Raw genomic sequence first — 23,376 nt, 5'->3', positions numbered from 1 at the left:
AGCAGAAAAAAGTGTGATGTGAGCCCACACACATAATCATCTGACAGAAAAACCGACCTACCCAAGGGTGCTGATAAAACCATTGGTGGAGCCCTCTGCGTACAGGGAGCAGATGTCCCCAATGTGCAGGAAGCTGGACATCTTATCCGACATGTTTGACACACACTAGGGCACACCTACAGAAGAGGAAAAAAGCAAAACAATAACTTATCTAATCATCTCAATTACTTCCATTGTGAAGATGCTGAATATTGGAAATGTTATTAGAAGAACAGAAAAGCAGCCAAAGCATCCTTATTTTTACTTCTGCCATGACAGCATTTATAATGTAGTTACACAACTTCAGCTTTGGCTTGTACAGCACCATTAAAGGATTCCCAAAACTTTGCTGATGTGACAATGAGACTAGTTATTTTAAGTAATATAACAAAATAACCCCAAGCAAACAGCCACAGATGTTCCACTTTAGATGGCAGTGTAATTTTTCAGAGGTCGCTGCAGTCACTACCAATGACAGGCTGCATGAATTTGCATAGCAGCTGCAGGAAATTGTAGTTTGGGGAGTAAAATGTGGATTAGGTCGGTGTCCGAGGGGTGAACAGCTCATGATTAGGAGCAACAGAAAGGCTTTGTGCACCTGCAACAGGTCGCTGCAGGAGCAGACATGTCTGCAAAGGAGCTCCACTTCACTGTCTGGCACTGTTATCGATTAAATATTAAATAAACAAACCAACATTGGCTTTTTCTTCTCTACCGCCAATAATAAACCGACATGAGTGATCTGATGCTATACAGCTTAAGTGCACATCCATCCGCTGGGTCTGTACGAAACACTGAGAAAAAACATGAGTTACCCTCAATAGGCGTTTTAATCTGCATCCGCAATCACACTGTTTAACACTAGTGCCAATTTGGACGGAGTGTAAAATTCAAAGCACAGTTCTTGAGTGGTGATCTATTGAAGTTACCATTTAAGGAGAACAGACAAACGCTTAATCCTTTTCTGCGCTGATACTAGGAAGAGGATGGCAAATTGTTCAAGTTGTGCGCTCAACTTTACCTCGGCCGTCGTAAACGCTCGGATGTTCAACTCTCACTGGAAGACGACAACATGACTGTGGCTCTCCCCTCCGCCGACCGATGGCGAGATCCAGCCGTCAGCGACTGTAATCCTCCAGTTTTTGGACAGCTCTGTCACCTTGGGTGCTCCGGGGCTGTGTTCACAGAGGCAGTGGCTGCCGGAGCGGACTGTCCCCCTTCCACTTCTTCTTCTCAAGCGGCTGCAGTGTTGATGTCTGGGAAATGATGTCCACGTGGTGTCATCCTACCACAGAGGAAATCACCAGTGACTTATCTCCCCCAGTACAAGGCTTTGATTTATCTAGTGCAAAAAAGTCTATTGAGATACTTAAATGTAAAAAAAAAAAAAAAAGTTTATTTGACTGCTTTTACAGTAAAAACTTTTCTATTAATGATAACTGGAATATAGTATAGTCTAACCTATAAAATATAATTCACATTTTTAAAGGAGTTAAAATAAAAAATACAACAGATATGTACTATCTTGGGTATTAAAGAGTTACGTCTCGTTACGTCACAGTCAGCTGACCAACCACGTGACTTTGCGGAAGCGACTGTAGTAATAACATGAGTAGATTTTGAGCTGCAAGAATGCTGCGCAATTTTGCCCTGTTTTTCGTGTTCACTTGTTCAAATACTCTGCTGTCCTTTCAAACTTCATGCGGTGCTGAGTCAGGAAACGCAGCCCCGCAAACAGCAGCGGGCTGCGGCTGTGAAAACCTGAAGAGAGCCGCTGCCGTGGAGCCCGTGGAGGAGAGCACCGCAACGGTCCACCCAGCTGTCAAATACTCCAAAGAAGTCCACGACAGACCGCCTGAGGCACAGGGAGATGAGAGAAGAGTGCAAAGTCAGGTAAAATGAGTTAGATTTTACAGTTTTAGTCAGCACTTCTTCCTGCTGTGTGTCCAGAATAGACACCTGCACTACTGAAGTTCCCATGAGCAAGACACTGAAAAATGATGACAGTTTTAAAGAGCAGATTGTTACTATAGTAAGTAAGGAATGCGCTCATGACCTGCTGTTTTCTCAAGTGGTGTTCAACACACTTGGCAAGGTTTTTTTATTCAGTGTATAAATGTTTATTTAATTTGCTTATTACTTGGTTCCAAGTGTTTTGGAGGATTGTACTCTGAGTTAAGCCTATGTACTTAATACCTCTGTCTAACTTTATCAATAGGTTATTTTAAGCTTACTTTAGAGGGATTAAAGTTCATGAATAGGGTTTGTCAGTCTCCCCAGTGGTGTATACACCTGAAGATGAGGCATCAGACTGTTTTCAGGATTTGCAAGCTGCCTGTGTAATAAGTGTGAGAAATATTAGATTACATGCCATGCACTATTCACAGTATGTTCAACTTATCTCAGTGTGGGAGATATTACTGATAGTATAGTGTAAAACTGAAAGATGGAATGAGTTGATAAATTGTCAGGTTTCTGCGTATAAGAGCTAACTTTTATTTATATAGATACTGATATAGATATTCATTGTATAGCCTATCTGTATCGGTATACGTAGTCATTGTGGCTTTACATGCTGTTGCTATGATTGCATAATACCATTTTTAATTGTACTGATGATGCAGGTATTGTGCAGCCTCACATCATTCCCAAAACAATCAGTGCACTCAAATGAGATTAAGTTTTCCAGTCTTTTTAAAGGCTCTTAATCCTTTTAATTATGTAAGCCTTTTCTTCAAACTGGCATGCAGATGGTGTTGATCACTGGAGGAGAGTTTCTGATGGGAACAGACAACCCAGGCATCCCTGCAGATGGTGAGGGTCCACAAAGGCTGGTGCATGTGGACTCCTTCTACATGGACATCCAGGAAGTCACAAACCAACAATTTGAAGCCTTTGTCAATGCCACAGGTTACATAACTGAGGTACTGGATAACATGTGATACGACATAAGCTGCATTGTTAACTTCCTCGGAACATATCTGAATAACAAAACAAGTCAAGTAATTTTTTTCATGTGCTTCTTGGAATAAGGTGATGTTAATGGCTTTAACTTTGCTAACAATGTTTCTGTTTTTGTGCTAGGCAGAGAAATTTGGAGATTCATTTGTATTTGAGGGGATATTGAGTGAGACCATAAAGAATCAAATCACCCAAGCAGTAAGTGTATTGATAATTAATCATTTCACTAACCTATATCACCTACTTTCTTATGTTACATTTGTATGAAGCCCTGTCTTTAGGAGTGTACTTTTGTAGTCTTTCTTTTTAAGCACTTCACAACAGGAAAGGTCTCACTGCCTGTTTCCGACATACAAACATTTACACATACACTTTGTACATGTGACCATGTAAATGTTCACAGATGGACACTCACTCTTTGCAGTTGCCATGGAAACATGGAGTATATGGGGCCATGGGGAGAAGTTCACACATTTGTTTTAAGCACTACTTCCTGCTTCTGGAAACTACCCATTTATTAGGACTGCATGAATTGGATGACATATCTATCTGTCTGTCTGTCTAGATTAGATTTTATTCAGTTAGATTTAGACTGAAATGGGCTTTGAATTCTATGATTCACAAATCCATATTTTATTTGCATTACATCACAGAAATATCTGTCGCTGTATCCATCTGTCTATCTGCTGAGAAATGCTTAGTTATGGTATCAAAGTTATTCAATGAAATATATTTTCCCAAGCTAACAAGTTAATATGTGGCCTCCAACTACAGGAGTGATTATGAAAGCAACATTTTCATAAACACGCCATGTCTGAAGGCAGTGTGTTAAGTAAGAAATCTATATGCCTTTCAAGTTTTATTTTGTGTGAGAATGTTACAGTGATTTGTCTTTCATCTTTTCAGCACAGCATGATGTATTTGAAGTCTTTACAGAAATATATGTGCTTAACCCTTTATCTGGACAGCTTTCAAAGTACTAGCCTCAGGTCGTGCATATTTTTGGCTTTAGATGGACATTAAGACATACAGTACTGTAATTTAAGAGTTGGTTGTAAGAGGCCTGATCACATAGACAAAAGCCAGGCAGCAGAGGATTTACTGCTTCATCTCAGCTGTCATGTGCAGCCTGATCATGTGTCTGAGATGGTGTTGTGTATCCTTTGGTTCAACTGTCCCATAAACTGATAACTGGCCACTTCAGACACTAATAGACAAACACAAATGGATGCTTGTATGAGAATTTGGACAAACGCATGAGTTATGTTTAATGTAAATCTCAGTACTTTTGTTTTGTCATCAGGTGGCTGCTGCCCCCTGGTGGCTTCCAGTCAAGGGGGCAAATTGGAGGCACCCAGAGGGTCCAGACTCAAACATCATTGACAAGTAAATGAAAAATAAAATGGCCTATATTGTATTAGAAGTTGTATTTTTGTTAGTATTATTTTTAATCAACCTGTGATTGTTCAGCTCAATATTACACCCCAATGAAACCTTAAATGTTCTCCTGTTTCGTATGTTTTATTCCTGAAAGTTGAGGCTGCCTCTAATGAATGCAATCCAGTATTTAACTTAAACCTGTTTCTGGTAGGCTGGATCATCCAGTTCTGCATGTGTCCTGGACAGATGCTGTTACATACTGCTCCTGGGCCAATAAGAGACTTCCTACAGAGGCAGAATGGGAGTTTGCCTGCAGGGGTGGCCTAAGGGACAGGTAGAATATTTACTAATTATGTGACTGTACCTAATAGTGTTCTATGAGCGGTATGCTTCCTTTTTGATATTAATAGGACAGCTACTGCATGTTCTGCTTCTGCAAATAGACTTTACCCCTGGGGGAACAAGTTGAACCCTAAAGGACAGCACTATGCTAACCTCTGGCAGGGAGATTTTCCCACATATAACTCTGAAGAGGATGGATACATCAAAACATCCCCGGTAAGAGACTGTGATTTATTGTGAAGTGCTGTAGAATGGAAATGTTAGAGACATCGTGGTTCCTTTACAGTGTTGTTTTGATTTATCACTGACTCACTTGTTCTAGATTGTACAGGAAATTAAAGGTGCTAGAGATTAGAGCTCATTTTATGTCCATAAATGCAGCCGTTTTATGTTCCAATGATTAAATGGGACAGATATTAATCACATTTCATTCACTACACTTATGAATGTTTGTAGTCAAATTCCTAAAGGCTGTGAGCTGCTGAAGTTAAATAATCATTCTGATTGTAAACAAATATAGGTTTATGCATATCTTTATCATTTTTAAGACTTTTATCCCACTCTAACAGCTTGAGACTACAAAACAAGTAAGAAAAAAATCTAGATTTTACAATAATTCTTAGGTGTTCTTTAAACATTTATTCTTGGAAGTTCCACTCAGATTCATGTGATTATGCTGCGATAACCACAAATATTTTCATAGTTCACACCCCTACAGCCATAGTGCTCAAACATGTTATTCAGTGTTTCAAGTAGAAACAAGAGTGTAGTTACAGATACAGATGAACTGTATTGAACTCCAGGGGGAAAGTCACTTATTCGGTTTGTCTGAATATTCTTTTAAAACCACAATCTACCTCAATGTGGCATTGTTTTGTGTATGTCCTGCAGGTTATGTCCTTCCCTGCCAATGGATTTGGCCTGTATGACATGGTGGGAAATGCATGGGAATGGACATCTGACTGGTGGACTGTGCATCACACCACAGACCACAAACATAACCCAGTAATAACACATTACATTTTTGTCCTTGCTGTCCTGGAATTTGTAAGGTTTAGTTTTTGCACTCATGTGTCCCACTCCTCATTTTCAGAAGGGTCCTCCATCGGGCACAGACAAGGTGAAGAAAGGAGGATCTTACATGTGCCACAAGGTGAATGCAACCATTTCTATGCTAAGTAATCTCTATAGATTTTATCTCAAGATACATTGTAAAATTCAAAGGGAGAAACTCCAAAATCCGACACTGAATGAGGGATGTGAACCAGAAATGTTATTTACAAAGGTCATTGTGTGGATGGATTCTGTGGGCTGTGAGGACATTTTATAAATACTACTGTCTAGTGGCAAAAACCTGTTTATATCATGTACTGGACTCTTTGACAATTGCTCTGACATCAGCATTTCCAGTGAGTTATCTGTGAGCTCCTTGTCTGTCTGAGCACAGAGGAAATATGCAGCCTCTCCTCTGTTCTTTCTGTTTTAATGCTGGGAAATGAGAGGCTAAAGTATTTTCCATGCCATGCCATGCCTTTTGTTCACTTTTTCTGCATGTTTTTTATGCAAATTAGAGACGCATGCAGCAACAGTCTTAAATAAAGCTAAACCTTTCTGCTGATGCAGATACCCAGCACTTTCTGTAGAGTATCATAACATTATTTTATCTTTTTTTTAATTTATGTGTCAATATATGAGTTTTTTTTTCATGTGCACACTTATGGAAAAATATTAAACCATCGAAAGTCATCAGAAACAATGGTTATGCAATTAAATACTAACTCCTGTGTGTATCATGTGACTAAAACAGAAAATAAAACATAGAATGCCTAAAAGCACTGTTTTTGGCAGTATAATGCCATAACTATTGATGTAAGAACTTAAGTGATTTTGGTTATTATCAAGAAAACCATGGAAAATAGCTAGATATCAGCTCTGAAATTAAACTCTTATGAGCTATTTTTGTTGTTATCATTATATTTGTCCAAACAAATGTACCTTTAGTTGTACCAGGCATTAAAATGAACAAGAAATTGAAGAAAACAAGGGTGGTCTAACTATTTTTTCCACGACTGTATCTATCTTTTTGTTTAATTGCATGTGTTAATTTAATGAAGCATCTTACTGGAGTGGCACCCCGGTTTCATTGTATTTTTAATGCAATGACAATAGAGGCATTCTAAAAATATATAATATAAATAATTAATATGAAAGAATGTATATCAACGCAGTATGTACATTTTCTACATTACTCCATTTAAAACTAGTGACCAGTACAGCTCGCTTGCCACCACCAGTGGTTGACAAGTCCTCAGCACAATGGTCTGTTTGTTTCATATGAATACAGTATAAAAGAGAGCAAGGGACAAGCTTAGAAAGATAGAAATACATCTGAATGGGAAATTTGTCTCCTGTTTCTGTTTAATATAACACATTTTTCTTTGCTGTATGTATTAATTGACATGAAATGATTTGCGTCCTTCCCTTAGTCATACTGCTACAGGTACCGATGTGCAGCCCGAAGCCAGAACACTCCAGACAGCTCATCCTCCAATGTAGGTTTCCGCTGTGTCTCCCAGGAGCAGCGATGACCAGATCTGCTACGACTTACAACATGGAATACAGTAACACCCTATCCCCAATGTGAGCACAAATGTATCCTTAAATTTAACAGTGAAGTATTGAAAACAAGACAGAGATTAAACCATGAGAATCCAGGACATCTTATATTCCTGGGGACATTGTCAAAGCCCTTGATTTTATAACCTGATGTATTTTTAAAAACTTTTTGCTAAGATGTGAATTAAAAGTCTGATATTTATGCTGTGTTTATGACAGTGAAAATGTTGTAAAAGTATTGTAATGTATTGTCATGTTGGATCAGACTCGTTTTTTTCTTTGTGTGTAATTTAAGTTACCTGAAAAGGAGGCAATTTTCTACCTCTTGTTTTTTGCAATTAAAAAAAATATTACAATCATTATGGGACTTTTTGCATTGTGATTTTAAAATATCCACCAGAGGGCAGCACATGCATATCTCTCTATCTATCTATCTATCTATCTATCTATCTATCTATCTATCTATCTATCTATCTATCTATCTATCTATCTATCTATCTGTCTGTCTGTCTGTCTGTCTGTCTGTCTGTCTGTCTGTCTGTCTGTCTGTCTGTCTGTGCACACATTGCAAAGTTAAGATGTCATATAAGCTCTTTGAGGATGTTTCAGGCCACTGAGCACTGTGACAGTGTAAAGCTGATTCAGTCAGTTTTGGACTGAAATGGGCTTAAGTCGTTCTGATATATGGGATTGAGAATCCACATGAAACCAACAGTATGTGTCACTAGTAAGTAACGTAGCCTGTCTTAACTGAAAATATCTTGTAATTCTTGGGGGGGGGGGGGGGGGGGGTAAGAAAGACCAGATGTCTCCAAAAGATCCAAAAAATTATTTATTTTGACTTCTTCCGTATACATATTGCATGTGAAAAAAATAAACTAAGCAGTTAACGAAAAAATCTAGCAAAATATGAGAGATTAAATTGGAGAAGGGACATTTCTAGTGCACTTCAGTAAAAAAAAAAAAAAAAAACATCAAAATGTTTTTAACAAACATTTGTATTTCTAGCATTTAACAGCACATTTATAAGCAAACTAAATTCCTATTCCTCTTAGAAGTTTAAATCATAAAGTTTGAAGGTATAGTTGATACAACATTACTGCACAATTGCTAACATTCAGTAGACAGTTTAATAAATCTAAACCCCACTGTCAGCTTTTAAATGAAGTTCATACGAACTCCATAATCTATCAGTGCACAACAGATTACCTGTTTTACAGAACAGAGAAAGAAACACTGACCTCTACTAATGTTGCAATAAGGCCATTGGCCCTGCTGCTGTATTATTAACCTGAACAAAAGTGATTCAAAAATGCACCACAGAAACAGCATAGCAACTAAGACAACCTGGAGGCTAAGTACAGCTGCCGTCTTGGAGAGTCCAAAACACTTAAGAAATAAGAGAAAAGAATCAAACAAAGGCGATACGCTATACTAATAAAAATCCTGTCCTTGTTCACTCTGCCTCTTGTTAGCAAAGCTGAGAGTACAAAACATTTGCAACTTTGACTTTTGCACTAAAATGGCAAAAGTGTGTCTTTTTGTGCTGCTTGAGAGGCAGCCAGGCCTCCTCACTAAATCCTCACCACATGTAATAGCTACGTGTCGTGTCAACAGGAGAGGGTTTTCCCTCTGTGCTGCCATCCTTGTCCTTCTCACCATCAGCTTCCCACAGGTTGATGAGTGGAGGGTAAAGCTCATTCAGAGGGATGGAGGAGGTCTTCAGCATGTACTTCTTCAGGGAGTGGTGGTAGTTTTTTCTCTTCCATCTACGAGCCATGTAAACCCCCACAGTGGCCAGACTAATGAAAGCCAGCATCGTTGCCATGACAGCCAGCACCGCAGCACTAGGGTGCTGGTCTGACAGGTCCAGGGCAAAGGTAGCACTGCGTGTTGTCACATTTACACAAGACTTGTGTGTCTGTAGGTGGATGTTGGAGACTGTCAGGCACACTTCATATTCAGTGGCTGGCTGAAGATGTGTCAGGTTGTACTCATGAACATCTACAGGGACACGTGCTGTATAGGTGATGTGGGGGTTGTCAATCTTCATGGTGGCTGATGCCCACTTCAAGTTGGAGGTCATGACATTAGAATTGACTTTCCAGGAAACCAGAATAGAGTGGGACTCAGTTTGTTTAACATAGATTTTCATCACCTGGGCACTTTCAAGCAGGGTCCCATTCACTCGGATGGTGGTAACACGTGTGTCAGCCCCCTCTGTATTCTGGGCTACACATGTGTAACGACCAGAATCCTCCACCTGCACGTGGGAAAGTCGTAAAGTCCCCTCACTACTCAAGTGGTATCGCTCTGAGACAGTGTCTGTGGTGATTTTATTACCAAGCGGAGTCACCCAGTAGAGCTCAGGTTCTGGCTCAGCCATGGCCCTACAGTCGAGACTGACACTCATGCCTAGCTCAAGGTTCAAGTGGCTGGGGAAGGTGTCGTGGGATATGAGAGGTAGGCACTGCTCTGGAGACTCCACCAGCCGTAGCTCTCGAACACGCTGGCCCCTGAGCTCTGGTGGGGAGGTGCAAAGCATGGCCAGGGGCTCCATGAAGCGCACTGTGGTCCTGTTGGAGCTCATCCACTGAATTACACAGTCACAGCGCAATGGGTTGCTGTGCACACTGATCTCCCGAAGATTAGGCAACACTTCCACATTGTGTTGGTAAAGGGCAGTGAGAGCGTTACTGTTTAGCATCAAGCTCTCCAAGGAGGGCATGTCTCTAAAGGCCAGCCTATGGACATATGACAGCTTAGGGTTATTGGTGGCCTCAAGCTTGGTCAGTTCTGGTAGGTTGTCCAGAGCATAGCGGTCAATAGACACCAACTCCATCATATTGTTGATTCCCAGCTCCTTGAGACGTAACATGTTCCTGAAGTCTCCTTCCTGGATTTTGTGAATTGGATTTTTGTTTAAATCCAAGAATTTCAGATTAGGAACTTTCTGAAGGGCCAGTTGAGGGATTCTGACCAGCTTGTTATCATAAAATGAAATGCTCTCAAGGTTTTCCAAGCCAACAAAAGCATTAGCTGGAACATCAGTGAGGTCCATGCCAGCCAAAACCAGACTCCGCAGGCTTCCAAGAGGTTTAAAGTTCATGTCAAGGAGACCAATGACTGGATTCTCCCCGATCATGAGGATCTCAAGGTTGGGTGTCTCTTCAAACCAGCGACTATCGATGACCTGTAGTTTGTTGGAGTTAAGATGGAGGCGGAGTAAGCTATGCAGTCCACCGAATGCTCGAGGAGAGATGGCACTTATCTGGTTGTGGTTGATGTAGAGCTCCTGGAGGTTGGAGAGGTTTTTCAGGCAATGGTCTGGCAACTGGGTGATCTGATTCTCCTCTAGATGCAGTGTGGTCAGGTGGTTCATGCTTGTGAGCCCCACAGCTTCCACGGTGCTGAAGTTGTTCTGGGACAGGTCTAACTCTGTCAGGTTGAATAGCACCTCCAGCTCCCCATTGGTGTGAGAGATGGCATTACTCTGGAGAAGCAACACCTGGGTATCTGTGGACAGGTTGGTGGGGATGTGTGTGAGCCTCAAGTCATTGCAATCCACAGTAGTTGCCTCCTTGTAGGTTGACTGAGGGGTGAACCAGGGTCGGACCTCACATACGCATAAACGAGGACACTCTTTGCCATGTGTTGGTGACAAAAAAGAAAAAAACAACCCCGCATACAGCCAGATTAAAGGAGGCCAAGGCAGAAGGCTGAGCGCCATGTTGGCTGCTCTCTCTGCTCACAGGAAGCTTAGATGAGAGGCAGTGTTCTGGAGAAGGGCCTGTAGGGAAGTTTCATGAGCATTAGTCTCCTTTGCTGCTACCTAGCTGCTGTAGGCACTTTCCCAAGTGATGATGTCTAATCCAGAGAAATGTACTTGCAGAAAGAATGCCAGTAGAACATCTGGTCCAAGCCTCCTCTGAGATTTTTACACTTATCTCACTTGCACACCTCAGGGTTTAGCAGAATACACCTGAAAGACAAAAAAAAGTTGTTAAAGCTCTTCATAATCCATTTGCAAATAGGAGGATTAGATAGCACACCTAGAGAGAACAACAAAAAGAACAGCATACAGAAACAACGAAAGATATTTATTTTTATTGCCTATTTACTTATGAAACTAATAGACCATTTCAAAAGCATGCTTCCCAAGGTTTTATGACACAAACTGCAGCAGTTGTAATATAAAACACTTTTGACAACACAAAGGTAGATTCTATGCCAAAAAAAATATTAATCCTAATATAAAATATAGAAAGAACAGTAGTGACGGGGGCTAAACTAAGGCAAGTGTCAATTTTCCACAGTGTCATCCCACAGACTGTCATTACCAGGCTGTTACAAAACCAGTAACAGTTATGAAACCGTTATGAAAATGTTCTTGAAAAGCTAAAATAAAACTAAACTATGCTCTGTAAATGCCAAAAATGTGGGTGTATGTAAGTATACTGCTCTGTTTCCTGTTAGTAGCTCTTCTTTCCTGATGTCCATATATGTCCATATGTATCTCTTCAGTGATTACATACAAGTTTTCCTCTGTAAGCTGGCTAGATTATCTGCGTACCAGCTTGGTATCAGTGATCCTCCCAAATTAGTGCACAGGGTGGGCACAGTCGGCATCTCTGGCTGTGAGCCCATTACACAACAGGATTAATATACAGGGAGTTTGTGCTCTTCACTGTTAATCACTTAGTACTTATGATACTGCCTCATGGGAAGCAGTCATACACATTCAACATCTTTAAAATGCACTTTACTATAAGCAAATATGACATGAGCAATGGTGACAACGATTCATGTCATCATTTGTGCAAACAATAATAAAAATTTATCTTTACCTCTGAAATTGAATTTTTAGACCGATAGCTAATAACAGAACATTCTACTTGGTTTGTGTGCCAAGTATCTGTGTCTGTGTGTTTCTGAATGAGTCATTTGATGAGTGTAATGGGGGAGTTGTCAAAAATGGCAATTATCTACAACAGCAAAAACAAATAATTATCCTACAGTACACAATAGCTTACATAAGTAAGAGAGGAATTAAAACATAGAAACAGAGAAGCTGTTCTTGTTAAAAATTAAACACTGTGTCTAAGCTTATGCTGTGATACACACTCGCTCCCATAAAATTCACACTTTTTGTTGCAAAACATCTTCAAGTTCAGCATCCAATGTATGTAGTTGGGTCTATTTTGTTTCACATCAAAACTGACATGTTCTTTCAATATTAACATAAAACAGATACAGACTGTTTTCCTTTTCCTTTCATCTGCTGTCTGTTCTCACCCTGCAATGTGCTGACAGTTTTCTTCCCCATTTGCATGTACAGTAGTAAAGCAGCTTAACAAACAGGAACACTGAACTATGCAGAAAAAAATAAAACAGGAATCTTTCTAGAAATGTGAACATGGCAGCAGATCCATGCTGTACTACAAAAGCAGCTTTTCTCAACTCCGCCAAAGGGAGGGAATTCAGATATAGGATACATTAAGCATGACAGTACATCCATGTGTATTTCTCATTGAGTCAAAAGGCATTAGACACCTGGTATCAGATGGCCTGTCTCTGCAATGACCCAGTCACACTCACACTGATCTAAATGATCCCCTCAGTGTGACTGAAGCGTAACAGTAAGGATGTGAACTTTCTCTGGGTGAAATGTCACCCCATTTTCTCCTTAATTATCCATCATTACACCTCTCAAATAATCCATTCAACTCGCCTCTCATTTAAACTTTTTCACAGTTATCTTGGTAAATAGAGCTACTTAAGAAATACATTTGTCTTTCCTCTCTCTTTCTCCATGTGTTTTGCTGCTCGAGTATTAAATTGAAGGAGACAGGCGGAGAAATCGCTGCTTTCATGCTGAGGCCATAAAACTCAGACACCTGGCACCAGGTTTCTGGCAGGCTGGCAGTACTGTGGGGGTCTGTATCCGGTCCCACCTATCTCATGCTGTGTGTGTGTGTGTGTGTGTTGACCCGATTGACCCAAGGAAGCTCTGCTGAGCACATATGCTCTTTTTCAGTAATAGCCTAATTCATAATCACTGTAGTACACAAAGTTGTACTTAAAAGCTGCAGGAAAAAAATGTGATTAAGTGATATAAAATGATATAGCGGTTACATTTCATGTATGTTTGATTAGTAGAACTGTTTGACAAACCACTGTTGCAGAAATACTTAATTATCTGTATTTGTTAACTTATTAACTTATGACAAGAAAATACATTGTTGCCCATAAATTTAGAATAATTTTGTTATGAAAGATATTCCTCTTTTTTTATATATTTATACACATCATATACCACAACATACATACCCAGTTACACTTTATCTATCAAGAATAATTTTTTTTTTTTCTATGTGAAGGGGTAAAAACATTCTATTCGGTCTTCATGGGCAACAATGTTTACACTGCAAAAATCTAAATCTTACAAAGTGTATTTTTCTCATTTCTAGTCAAAATATCTTATCACATATAAATAAGGCACAGTCACCTGAAGAGTAACTTGTAAGTGAGACATAAGAAGTTATTTTTAGACAAAATTTCTTGAAAATCTTATTTCAAGAAATTTTACCAAGATAATTTTCACTTGTTCCATTGGCAGATTTTTTGCTTAATTCAAGAATTTTCTATTTTGCTTAATTCAAGCAAAAAAAAATCTGCCAATGGAACAAGTGAAAATTATCTTGGTAAAATTTCTTGAAATAAGATTTTCAAGATCTATTGTCTAAAAATAAGTTCTTATATCTCACTGAAAAGTTACTCTTTAGGTGATTATGTCTTATTTTCAGTGTGATACTATATTTTGACTAGAAATAAGAAAATACTCTTTTTTTTGCAATATATCCTCAAATTCAAAGCTAAAAGAGTGCACTTTGTTATAGCAGTATGCTATATAGAATTCTGTTGGTCCAAAAAACCCCTTTGTGCACTATTGTACTCTAAAATGCAACACAGATTATGCCTCAGATTAATTCTCTTGTTCCCAAAGCAGGGTTGGACCAGTTGTGTCCTTGCAACTATATCCTGAAAATCTATTGTTAATCTGTTGGCGGAAGCAGCAGAGAGCAAAGACACTACACAAAGAACTGAACGTAATAATACGCATGAATACGCATGTATCTACACCACACACCTCTCCACAGTTATAGAGAATACACCATCAGTTTTCCCATTCTAACTTGACTTATACACTGTGACATGCATGCATACACACCCGCCTAGACGGAGACAGAAAAATCCCTCAACAGCTTGGCATTATCCAGCTGACTGTCTGAATTGAAGCCTCTAGCAGGAGGGATTTATTCTCTTTGCTCACCCAGTCCTTATGAGGTTTTCATCTAAGTACACATTACATATATAAAACACATATCGTCTCGCAAGATACGATGAACCTTCAGAGAAACACTGGCCCTGGGGTTCAAAGAAAGACTGGAGATGTAATTGGGGGACATAATGAGCTTTCTCTGCTTCATGCCAAGACCTCATAAATGCATTTATGCGACAGGATCTCTGGATAATACATGGGGTAATGAAGATAATCATAGTCACCAAAGAAACACAGACCTTCAGTCAGATGCAGGTCTGAGTTTTTCTTTAAATCAAAGTGTATCTGACTATAAGTGGCCATCACTGTTCTCAGATGGAAAGACCTTTGTTTGGTGAACATTGACACAAATAGTATTCTATCAAAAAAGGTCATTTTTGTATTCTAAGATATCTTAATTTTTTTTCCCTCACTTCCCAGGTTTTAAGAGTTTATTAGGAATTCTGCTTTTACTAGATGTGCCACTGGTGCAACCAAGAGGAACCTTACTTGAAAGCATGCCGCATAATTTTTCATAGGATGTAACGCTTTCCCCCTCTCTTTAGGCCCTTTTCACTGGGTGCAAAATGTAAGCAGTGTTTCTGAATCAGCAGCCACACAACAGGCTCACAGACATGCTATCACCATAGCAACGCCTATGCCACCGGCATGTCTGTTTCATAACCAAATGAGAAGAAATGAGAAGACAGCTATTAGAGATATCAGGCAGTTAAAGGAACATGAGAGTTGACACTGGTACAAGAAGGTGACTACAACACACACCTATCAGATAAAATACGAACGTGTGCAGGGTACAGTTGTGTGTGCACCTTGACCGCTAAGTGCAACTATCATGCACTTACACTCACATGTCTTAATCCTTATCCATGTCATACTGTATGACATTACAATAAAATATTTCCACATTTCAGCACTAAAGCTTTCTGTTTTGAAGACAGTCCGTGTTGATAGTTTATATGAGGAGGCTGGACACTAAGTAACACTGCCTGATGTTTTCTCGCTGTCCTCACTGCACTGGCCTGCCTGAGAGACATCCTGTTCCTACTCCATTAGTATGCAAGCGTCTCACTTCACATCACACAGGGCTTTGGTGCAGCTGCTGATGGCAGAGGTGTAGAGCCGAGGAGGAGAAGGATGCACGTCCACTGAGTCAGAAAGGAGAGAGAAAGTAAAGAGGGAGAGGAAGAAGAGCTCTGCTTCATTTTGAAAGCCACGAGAGGAAACCCCTGAGCTGAAAGTGAAACAGAGCTGCTGAAGGTACAATGAAAAGATTCTGTAGTATGTCTGGAATGTACAAAAGTGTGCCGAATGCTGTAATTGTGTTTTTATCTGGCGCTATAAAGGTTTAGAAGTTGCAGTGTGGTAAACTGTCTGTGTACTCCTATTTACTGCAAATCCATACAGTTGCTTTATTTCCCAATGGAACTGGGATAGATGTTGACATAATTTTTCTTCACTGAGTTTCAATTTTTCCTCTTCCCTTTTTGCCCTCAACCTCCCCCTTCATTTCATCACTTCTTACAGTGGCAAGGTCTGTGAAAAGCCAATACGTTGTCACTGAAGCATTGATCAATCATTCTGATTGTGCCAAAGGGTCCAATCTTAGGGGAATCCCTGCTTGAACACTGCAGAGGTCAAGGGAAATTAACTTGGACAGTAAAACAGGCCCCTAAAAAAAGTTATTTTGCCATTATTACTGATAGATTTTCAGTCATTTGCATTTATTTGTTGACTAACTTTGTCATTGTTTTAGTTGCACTTTGATTTTATACATGTAAGTAATTTTAAAACATCTAATGTAACTTTTTGAAGTACAATAAACAGATAGAAACATATAATTGTAATCACAAGCATTATGAAAAACCTTAAAGTAGCTAGTCCATGTTTTTAAAAGTCTAAGTGGTATACAAAAAAGTTTATTCCTAATAAAAACAAAGGAGGCCACAATAGCAGACCTAGATATAACATCTTAACAAAACCTCCCCATGTCTCCATGTTCATGCTCCTTTAGATAATGCTCACAAAGCAAGAAGGTCAAGCTGGCGACATCTGCCCCACCTCCACTGCTGTGGAAACCCAAGATCCAGCACATGCTGCATTTTAAGGACCTATGTCTGACAATGGCTTCGACCCAAATTCACAGACACACCAAGACGGTCTTTGATTCAGCATGTTTTCACACTACTCATTACAGCTGGTGAGATACGCCTCTGTGTATTGTTGAAACTGGGGGGAAGCTGCCACAGTTTCTCTGACTCTCATACCATTGTTATCTAGATCAGTTGCTTAGACAAAGTTAACTACACTAAACTGTGTGATCAAGAGTGCTAGAAAGCAAATTGTGAAATGCACAATGTTGCACTGCTCTCAGTCAAAGTCTATGAAAGCTGTAGATGGACTCTTTTTGTGCTGTTCGAGATCTTGGTAACAGGTGGTGCTGTAATGCAGCAGCCGAAACAACAGAGCCTATTTGACAAAGGTGACCCCAACAATGGGACTCACCCTGTTCTCTCAAACTTCTGTGTAGAAACACTGGATTGTCTTGTCTTCTGCTCTGTGTTTCCACTTACAGCTGACAATTTCCTGGCCCTTGAGCATACAAATATGTGATGAAGCATATGCTGTAGCCCCTATTCCACTGCACAGGCAAGTGATGCTGCAGTTGATGTAAATGTTACTCTACATTGTTAGTTCAGCCCAGTATCACAGTGCAGTATAATGTCATGGATGCTGCCAGGATTGCAGCTTTAATAATGAGCCCTTCAGACACTCACTACAATCACACTAACATTTACCTTGTGATCACTAAAGTGCAGTGGCTTCCAATGCATAGATACCTGGTTCATTCTGCCTTTGTTTCCCTCCAGATCTTAAGTCAGTTAGTATTTGTCAATATCATCGATTTAGTAAAGGTTCACATCATTAATGCATTTTATCTGTAGGTTGACTGCAAACCAGTGTCCTTGCAAATCACACCGCTCCAGAATGATTTGTTTTATTGAACCAAACTAGGCTGCAATGTGCATTTATCGATAAAGGTCGACCACTCACTGAAAATGTGAACATTTTTTTTTATCTCAACATTTTCTGTTTGAAATCTTTTGTTTGGTGAAGCCCGTGTGACTTCATACCTTTCGGTAGTAACACGCGCTGAACAAAACCCACATCGCTTGGACAGAGCGTGTTATTCTTTCCTTTAATCTTTGGTGATCATTTGCATTTCTTAAAGCGTATAAATGCTGATTTCATCTACTTTATTAGCGTTTCGCTGCAAAAATTGCGGTCCCTTTACACTAAGCAGAAAAACAAACTCAAGAAATAGTTGCAGAAATTCGATGGAAATGTCTATCAATTTATTTTTTATTTATTTTTTTTATTTTTTTTTATTTTTTGGAGCATGCATTAAATAAACAGACGGATCTCACCTATGAAGCGCTGTTTCTTCCGTACACCAGATTGCTGCAGGCTACTGTATCTGACCCATGCAGTAAATCCGCAGCTCCGAGGTGATAACGCAAGGTTTGCAGAATATGTTTAGGAATGTGAATAATCAGCCGTAATATATCAAATAAATCTTATCAGCGGCCAACAGTAGCCGGATAAGAATAAAGCTGCTGTGATTCCTCTGCTGGAGACGCGGTGATACTTCAGGAGTGTGGACGCTGCAGCGCACAGTGACGAGCATCTGCCTGGTGCAGGTCAGCTGGACTCAAACGCGTCTGACACCGACAGCAGAGCCCAAACAAGCAACCACACCATCTGTTCTGTCATCACCACTATACACAAGTCCCACCCTACCGGCCACGAGCCTGCCAAGCGCAACCGAAGCCACGGAGCCTGTCCTAGAACCAGTGGCATCTGCGTGAAAGGAGAGAACTGAAGTGTATGAGTGTTCCTTTTAGTTCTGTCACCGTTTCTGCAGCCAAGTTGTTCGGGATCATTTAGGAAGAGCTTGAATCTTATTGGAAGCGATGATATCAAAAGAAATGGGACCCACGGTTGATATAAATTTAATGTGAAAATGAATTAATAATTCAGAATCATTTTTAAATGAAATGGACTTTAAAGTAGATCTAATGAGTCTCTGTCTGTCTGACTGACTTTCTGTCTGTCTCTCAGTCTGTCTGTCTAACACAATGCACACAAACACACATTCTTGTCTGTATATATGTGGGGACATCTTACTAAATAACATATTGTACATTACAATTCAAAGCCTGACTTTTAAATCTTACGCCTCAGAACGTTGTGGTGCAGTACTTTAGTCCCCACAATGTAGTCCAACTTAACAATATATGAAAACATTGTTCAAATTGTTCTTCCATGTGTTTAGGGGGCATTACATAGACTTATCCTCACCATAATATGTCTAACCCTATCCCAAACATTATAGCAATGCTTAACATTCTTACTTCATAATTTACATTGTGAATTTTGTCTTCACAAGGGAGTCAAATCCCCACAAATGACTGTATAAATAGATTAACATCTCCAATGTGCAATAAACAGCACACACACACACACACACCTACACACATACACACACACACACACGCACACACACACACACACACACACACACACCTACACACATACACACACACACACACACGCACACACACACACACACACACACACACACACACACACACACACACACACACACACACACACACACAGGACTCTAAAAGAGAGACCTGTCACTTGTTTGGAATCGTCCTCCCTGCCGCCTCCTCCTCCTCTCCTCCTCCTCCTCCTCCTCTCCTCCTCCTCCTCTCCTCCTCCTCCTTTCCTCCTCCTCCCTTCCTCTCAGAGGGGAGCAGTAAAATGACAGCATTTCATCATTTTGTGTTTGAGCTGTGCTTTGGGAGCTGCCTGACTGGTTCTTTATTCGTACTGTAGCTACAGAGAAAAAAATTTGATCATCTCTGAAGTGATGAAGTCAGTGTCCCAGACAGATGGCATGTGCAGGTTTTCTGTTGATACTGGAATTTAGCAGAAAGTCAGATAGAGTTACTGATGTGTTTACATTTTAGACACAGTATCACATCATATAATATCATTGTCCTCGAATGCAGAAATGGATAGAAAATGGGTTTGGTTTTGGCCATCTGTGTTGGAAAAAATTGATTCTCTGTTGGTAAAATTAAGGTTATATAGGAAAAACAGTCACAACACAATGTTGTGACACAGAGAGACAATATTTTGGCCTATTAATGAATTTAAACTGTGCATTTACTGTGATTCATGAATCCACTTTTCCAGAATAATTGCCAATGATAACACAAAAAGTTCATTTTATTAAGCAGCAATGGTTAATTTCAAATATATCAAATACGTGAATGTGCTCGACATGGACAGATTATAGGATGATGGGCCTCTGGGGATGGATGGCTCTTTGTCCATCTGAGTCAGAGGTTCCATGATGCATGCTGTTATTATGGGGCACATGACAAAATGTCCTGCAGAAACCCTAATGGGAAAACATTCCCTCAGGTCTCATAAGAGCATGAAATCTTTAAAGGGAATATATAGGTTAGACCTTTTGGGTCTCATTGAAATGAACGATCAGGTCCACCGATTCAGCAAAAGAAATGTTTGCAGAGGCTGTGCCTTCAGCCTGTGTCTAGGCCAATTGGTAATCCATCCTTGGCACCATGACTCACACTTGACGATTGCATTTTTGGCTGTCTCTGATCTGAAATGTGTTCTTGGAGATGTTAGTTGTATGAATAAAGATCCAGTGCAGACTGCCTACATAGAGCAGATAGAGCTAGTAAACTGATCTCCAAAACCAAAATCTCTAGAATATCCACTCAAATACTCAGCTTTAAGGCCCTGTTTTGGAGTCCAGTAGCTCTACTGTTGGGGTGGTTATATTGTTCTACTTACACAGAAAACAGAAAGTTGATTCAGCAGTCAGTCTGTGTGTTTAGTTGCAACCAGCAATCATAATTTCCCACCATTAACCTGCAGTGCTTGTGGTGTGGTTGCCATGGCAACAATTCCCTCCCAGGAAAGGCGATGCAGCATATCCACGGGTTTATTAGATCTCTGATCACACAGCTCCCTCCACATGGCCATCTGGGAGAACCAGTCACACAGAAATCTATGCCCCCCGTTTTACCTTTCGCAAGGCTTCTCATCATTTTGCTGCATAATTCTGTGCTAAAAAGAACGCAAAGTGCCATTTCTTTTGTCAGGTCTTGTTTTCCAGTCACAAGTAGGTAGAATATTAAATGAGATGTGTTGAAAAGTAGATAAATTATGTTGCATAAAGAAAGTTGATCAAAAGTATTTGACAAAGACCCATATGGAAACATTTGTTCAAATGTTGCAAATGAAATCAGATTTTAATTGAAATTGATGTAAACGGCCCATTGGTGCTTTTAGCTGCAACTGGAGCAGATGACTCTTCTGAAGATTTATTACATTTGCTACCTTGGAGTGACATTATGTCTCCATCATAATCACACTGTTCCTGGTACCACTGCCATCCTGCACTAGGCTAAAGCAAACACTGCAGATGAATTGCAGATGTTTTTGTCATACACACACACACACACACACACACACACACCTACACACACACACACACACACACACACACACACACACAAGCAAGTGTGGATACATGACAAACACTGTCAATATCCAGAAAACATACCAAACTCAAACTTCATGTGCTTTTGTTTCCCAATCACTGTCCAAAATCTTTCATCTTTTATTGTTCACAGATATAACAAATCAGGCTTCACACTTAAATTATTTTGCAGACAAACACAATGCCATAAACTACAGTCTAAACAATCCCCTCTGAGTTGAGTCAGCAGTCTCTCTCTGAGTCTGAACAAAAATGGAATGTTATGAGCTTCGCGAAGGTCAAATCTATTGTGAGGCAGATACACTGGGTTGGGACAGAATACATGTGCTTCTCTTTTTACCTCCGCCAAGGAGATTATGTTTTTGCCAGCAGTGGTTTGTCTGTCTGTCTGTCCGTGTGCAAGATAACTCAAAAAGTTATGGATGGATTTGGATGAAAATTTCAGGAAATGTTGATACTGGCACAAGGAACAAATGATTAAATTTTGGTGGTGATTGGGGGGGTCACTGATCTGCCTTGGTGGAGGTGTGTGCTCTCCGAGTGCTTTTCTAGTGTTTATGTTGTTTCCATTTGCAATAGCCAAAACACACAGCTTTTCACTTGAGAAAGATGATAACATGACCTTTTATGAAGATAAATATTTAAAACAAGATTTACTCAAGCTAAACATGACTTTATGACCTAGCTACAATTTACTCAAGAAGCGGGGTTTGAGAAATCAGGATGAGTTTGACCCTACCGTCTGAGTATAAATTAAGTGCTTTCATATTATGCCAGGAACTGGCTCCACCCTGTGTCTGAACTGTGTCAACAATTACCCATACAGTATAGGATAGCCCTCTTCCTGCAGTGTTGGCATTTCTTGTTTATATCCAGTTGTACTGCCATGACTCAAGGTGAGTGTGAGTGTGAAATGTCTAATCTGAATCAGTCTTAATAGCCACAGAGGTGATGAGGTCCTGACTCCTGTTACACATGTCACTTTGCATTATACTCCACATTAGAGCCTGCCACTCTGCAACCAATCACACCCACTTAACAACAAAATCAACAGATCCTTTTATAATTGCTCCTGAGCAAAGCAATTTAGCCCAGGCTCTTGGGGATTGACTTTCATTTGAATTTGTCAAACATAGGCCCTGCTTGATTTGTTTTGGCCCAACTAAAAATTTAAATAGTTTCTGAAGCCTGTGTAAGGAGTCCAACTTTTGGATGTAGCTGTTTGTGCTCTATGCAAAAAATTTAGAGTATTAGAAAATAACTGTTCTTATTATGGAATTAATGCTTATATAATCACTTTTATTCATCCATTTGTCCTTTTCCCCCTTTCAGACAAACAAAAACATTTAGCAGCCGAGTATGTTTCATCATTTCAGTTAATTTTCAGAAAAAACCCAGACCATAAATATTTAATTGACACAAGGCTTCATCAGCTTTTACACAGTGCTACATAGCAAAGGAGGAGAATAAACTGCTTTCACTGCCTCATGCCAACTAATGGAGTCATTTCTCTGACATATTACATTTCGGTCAAATAGCATACAATGTTAACATATTCCAGAAATAATTGACCTCTCTTTAGTGCAATCTATTTCCAAGTAAGACAGCACAGCTTTAAATATGTCTTTACCATCTGTGTCTCATCATTAAATAATTACCAGTATGTTGAAGTCATGGACACATACAGGTCATGTTGCATCTTGAAGAAGGGAAAAAGAAAACTGTTTTAACAGTTAACAGGTTTAATAATGAATTGAGTTCACTATGTCTTAGTATTTTACCCGCTAACGTCTGACATTGCTACTTAAATAATTATATTTTTAAAGTAATTCCCCAGTATTGGTTTAAGCTTACATTATCCCATCAGTACTCATAGTTGCATGCCTAAATATGATACTATATAATGCATTATATCTGTGAGTATTCTAATATGCAGTATTTAGAACCAGTAGACCTACTGGAGTAAGCACAATAATATTTAAGATCACAGCTAAGTACTTCAGGTCTGAACTGGAAGACGTCTATGGTTAATACTGAAAATTTTGCTTCTCAGGCTCTTTTTGTGCCCAGAGAATTGGGAAGTCAGTGTCTC

General features: G+C 39.7%; 3 protein-coding genes across 6 annotated transcripts in view; 1 reads left to right on the top strand and 2 right to left on the bottom strand.

The window, feature by feature from the left end:
* Nucleotides 1–1,224, bottom strand: part of itpr1a (inositol 1,4,5-trisphosphate receptor, type 1a) — a 77,605-nt gene extending 76,381 nt beyond the window's left edge. For 2 of the 4 annotated variants that reach the window (XM_030134060.1, XM_030134062.1), the window contains exons 1-2: nucleotides 1,061–1,224; nucleotides 62–176 (exon numbers count right to left, since the gene is read on the bottom strand). In XM_030134060.1, coding sequence (XP_029989920.1) covers nucleotides 62–153 — 92 coding nt within the window. In that variant the 5' untranslated portion in view covers nucleotides 154–176; nucleotides 1,061–1,224. The remainder of the gene's footprint in view (nucleotides 1–61; nucleotides 177–1,060) is intronic. The other 2 variants (XM_030134061.1, XM_030134063.1) reach the window with 1 other exon arrangement.
* Nucleotides 1,225–1,546: 322 nt separating this feature from the next.
* sumf1 (sulfatase modifying factor 1) lies at nucleotides 1,547–7,677 on the top strand. The gene is made up of 9 exons (XM_030134065.1): nucleotides 1,547–1,932; nucleotides 2,790–2,963; nucleotides 3,124–3,198; nucleotides 4,304–4,386; nucleotides 4,592–4,714; nucleotides 4,824–4,938; nucleotides 5,614–5,727; nucleotides 5,816–5,875; nucleotides 7,209–7,677. The coding sequence occupies exons 1-9, from the start codon at nucleotides 1,672–1,674 to the stop codon at nucleotides 7,308–7,310; spliced, it is 1,107 nt and encodes a 368-aa protein (XP_029989925.1). The 5' UTR covers nucleotides 1,547–1,671; the 3' UTR covers nucleotides 7,311–7,677.
* Nucleotides 7,678–8,157: 480 nt separating this feature from the next.
* On the bottom strand, nucleotides 8,158–18,460 carry LOC115419796 (leucine-rich repeat neuronal protein 1-like). Its single transcript, XM_030134819.1, has 2 exons — nucleotides 18,106–18,460; nucleotides 8,158–11,320 (listed from the first exon to the last, which is right to left on the bottom strand). Exon 2 carries the CDS (start codon nucleotides 11,066–11,068, stop codon nucleotides 8,921–8,923), a length of 2,148 nt encoding a protein of 715 aa, XP_029990679.1. The 5' UTR covers nucleotides 11,069–11,320; nucleotides 18,106–18,460; the 3' UTR covers nucleotides 8,158–8,920.
* Between the last annotated feature and the right edge of the window lie 4,916 nt (nucleotides 18,461–23,376).

This window comes from Sphaeramia orbicularis, chromosome 5, assembly GCF_902148855.1.
Source record: "Sphaeramia orbicularis chromosome 5, fSphaOr1.1, whole genome shotgun sequence".
NCBI lineage: Eukaryota > Metazoa > Chordata > Actinopteri > Kurtiformes > Apogonidae > Sphaeramia > Sphaeramia orbicularis.
The sequence above is the reverse complement of the archived record's forward strand: the minus strand, read 5'-3'. Positions and strand labels throughout refer to the sequence as shown.